Below are 3,063 nucleotides of genomic sequence, written 5' to 3'. Positions count from 1 at the left end.
GCAAAGCTTCTATCAACATGTTAAATATCGACTGCAGAAAAGGTACAGAGCAGCACAGCAAGTCAGGCATCAGATCTGTGGTTCGGGAATTAGACTATGAGAGAGTTTTGGGAGTTTTGTTGGAGGGGTAAAAACACAAGTTTTTAAGAGAAAATGGAGAAATGGAAGGAGGGATGGGAAAACACAAGGAGAAATGGAAGGGGAAAGAAATTGAATGACGAATGGAAGGACATAAAAAGCAAGAAAATAAAAGGATAATTTTTATTTTTTTTTTTTACAGAGGAGGGGAGGAAAGGGTTGAAAAGGAAAGGGGAAAAAAAAAAAGCGGTTTTTTTTTCCGTCTGGCAGGATTAGCGGCAGGAGCTGCCAAGCACCGGGGGGGCCAGGCTGGCCCCAGCTCCGGGCCCCGCTCCCGGCCCGGCCCCCGCCCCGCCCGCCCCGCCGGCGATAAAAGGAGGCGGCGGCGGCCCCGGGCAGCAGCTGCAGCGGAGCGGCCGCGACAGCGACAGCAGAGCTCGGCACGGCTCAGCACGGCACGGCTCAGCTCCGCAACAACACCGCAACAACACCGCAGCGCTCACTGCACAGCCGGTGAGGGATGGAGGGGATGGAGGGCATGGGGATGGGATGGAGGGGATGGGATGGAGGGGATGGGGATGAGGGATGGGATGAGGGATGCGGTGAGGGATGCGGTGCGATGGGACGCTGCACAGAACGCGTGGTACCAGAACCTGCCCCTCTCAGCGCAGCCTGGGGACGGTGGCTCTGTCCCGATGGGACTCTGCTCTGTCCCGAGGGGACTCTGCCCTGTCCCGATGGGGACTCTGCCCTGTCCCGATGGGGACTCTGCCCTGTCCCGATGGAGCTCTGCTCTGTCCCGATGGAGCTCTGCCCTGTCCTGGGTGTCTCTGCTCTGTCCCGATGGAGCTCTGCCCTGTCCCGATGGAGCTCTGCCCTGTCCCGATGGGACTCTGCTCTGTCCCGATGGAGCTCTGCTCTGTCCCGATGGGGACTCTGCCCTGTCCCGAGGGGACTCTGCCCTGTCCCGATGGGGACTCTGCTCTGTCCCGATGGGGACTCTGCTCTGTCCCGATGGGGACTCTGCTCTGTCCCGATGGAGCTCTGCTCTGTCCCGATAGGGACTCTGCTCTGTCCCGATAGGGACTCTGCTCTGTCCCGATGGGGACTCTGCCCTGTCCCGATGGGGACTCTGCCCTGTCCCGATGGGGACTCTGCTCTGTCCTGGGGGACTCTGCCCTGTCCCGATGGAGCTCTGCTCTGTCCCGAGGGGACTCTGCTCTGTCCCGATGGGGTCTCTGCCCTGTCCCGAGGGGACTCTGCTCTGTCCCGTGGCACCACAGGGACACGGTGCCTGTGTTTTCCTGAAGCAAACCTTCAGCAAAAAGCCCCGATCCGCATTTAAAGCACAGCCCGGGGGTTCTCGGGGAACCGGGAGAGCTCTGCCCCCTCAGCAGCTGGATTTAACTTGTGTTCCTCTCTCTTCTCTTCCAGAACTGACATCTAAACCCGCTGCTGCAAAACAGCAATGGAAACCATGCACGAGCTGATCCCCTTCGCCAAAGAAATGCTCAGCCAGAAGCCCAACAGGAAGATGGTCAAGCTGTACATGCTGGGCAGCGTGCTGGCCTTCTTCGGGGTGGTCATCGGGCTGGTGGAGACGGTGTGCAGCCCCTTCAGCTCCGAGGGCAGGCTGCAGGAGGATGAGGACAAGGAGAAGCCCTCGGCAGCCCCGGAGCAGCGGGTGCCGCAGAAACAGGAGGGTTTGCTGCTGGACAAGGGCAAGGCTCCGCTGCACAGGGCTCTGGTGACCCGGCACCACGCGTCCTAGCCCGGCCTGGCGCTCCCAACACCGCTGAAGGGGACACGTGTGACACTGGCCACGAGGGAAGGGTTTATTTGCTGCTGTGCAGCAGTGGGAAGAAATACCTTTTGTTGGTATGGACCTGTGCACGACGCACAGCGTGGTTTCTTATTTTTCTTACGGACGCATTTTACACCGTTTTGCAAGATCAATAAATGTTTTCTATGGTACCGCTGCTCTCTCGCTGCGTTCATTTTGAAAGGCTCCTCGTGCTGGTTTGCAGAGAGGTTTTGCTCACACCTCTGGCTGGTTTTGAGGGCAGGGGGACCCAGGGGACGGTGGAGGAGGGGCTGTGCCCTCCCCACAGACCCCAGTGAGGCTGCTCTGGGTCTGTCTGTCCGTCTGTCTGTCCATCTGTTTGTCCCTCTGGCAGGGAGGAGGTGGCACTTGTGTCACACGGGTGCCACATGCCCCGAGCTGGAGCTGGGGCTGTGCTTCAGGGGTTACCTGGGTTCAGTGGCACAGATCTGTCTCTGCCATGGCCATGTGTGCACAGAGCTGGTTTAAAATAAATCAAACCCCCATTCTTGCCCTGGCAATCCTCCCGCAGGCTCCAGCTGCTGCACAGCTAAATATCTTTTTAAAAAAAAGCCAAAACCCTTCTAACCTTTCCTGGGCTCTTTCCCAAAGGCACCACAGACACCTGATTGTGCAGGGTAATTTTGGCTGCCAGTGTCACAGGCTGTCACACGTGGAAAAACCCAGAGATGGCACAGTCAGGCTGGAGGGTGTGGAAACTGTTCCAGGCTTCAGGCTCTACTCAGAGCCCTGCCAGGATCATTAAAGGACTTTCACCCATTTTAAAAATGTTCTGGGGCTTAGCAAGAGCTGTTGCATTTGGGATGTGTCATGTCAGCCAAGTGAAGCCTCCAGGCAGCACAGCTGAGTGATCTTGACCACGCTTCAGAGGGGAGGGCAGCAAACAGTGCTGAGCAGGGCACAAAATCCTGTTTGTTTATGCCCCACTCCTGCAGGGCAGGGGGAGTACAGCACACACAAACTGGGAGATGCACCAGCAGTGTGCCACTCTCCAGCTAAAAGCAGAACAGCTGAGCCAAACGTTGCATCATGGAAAATGAAAAACCCCTGCCAGACCTCAGTGCCCAATGCACAGCTCCTCCCCGAGCTGCACAAGGAAAGATCAGGGCCTGAAAATACCAGAATACGGCTGAAGTTCACTT

The 3,063-nt window shown here is 57.5% G+C and overlaps 1 protein-coding gene across 1 annotated transcript; it reads left to right on the top strand.

Annotated features, from left to right (window-relative positions):
- Nucleotides 1-490: 490 nt before the first annotated feature.
- On the top strand, nucleotides 491-2,052 carry G0S2 (G0/G1 switch 2). Its single transcript, XM_033080125.1, has 2 exons — nucleotides 491-591; nucleotides 1,513-2,052. Exon 2 carries the CDS (start codon nucleotides 1,547-1,549, stop codon nucleotides 1,847-1,849), a length of 303 nt encoding a protein of 100 aa, XP_032936016.1. The 5' UTR covers nucleotides 491-591; nucleotides 1,513-1,546; the 3' UTR covers nucleotides 1,850-2,052.
- The last annotated feature ends 1,011 nt before the right edge of the window (nucleotides 2,053-3,063 follow it).

The sequence above is a fragment of the Catharus ustulatus genome, chromosome 25 (genome assembly GCF_009819885.2).
Source record: "Catharus ustulatus isolate bCatUst1 chromosome 25, bCatUst1.pri.v2, whole genome shotgun sequence".
Classification (NCBI taxonomy): Eukaryota; Metazoa; Chordata; class Aves; order Passeriformes; family Turdidae; genus Catharus; species Catharus ustulatus.
Note: the sequence above shows the minus strand (reverse complement) of the source record. Positions and strands in the feature narration are given on the sequence as shown.

What these genes read in the sequence shown, in the direction of transcription:
- G0S2 (XM_033080125.1), top strand. Translation starts at nt 1,547, where the DNA reads ATGGAAACCATGCACGAGCTGATCCCCTTCGCCAAAGAAATGCTCAGC.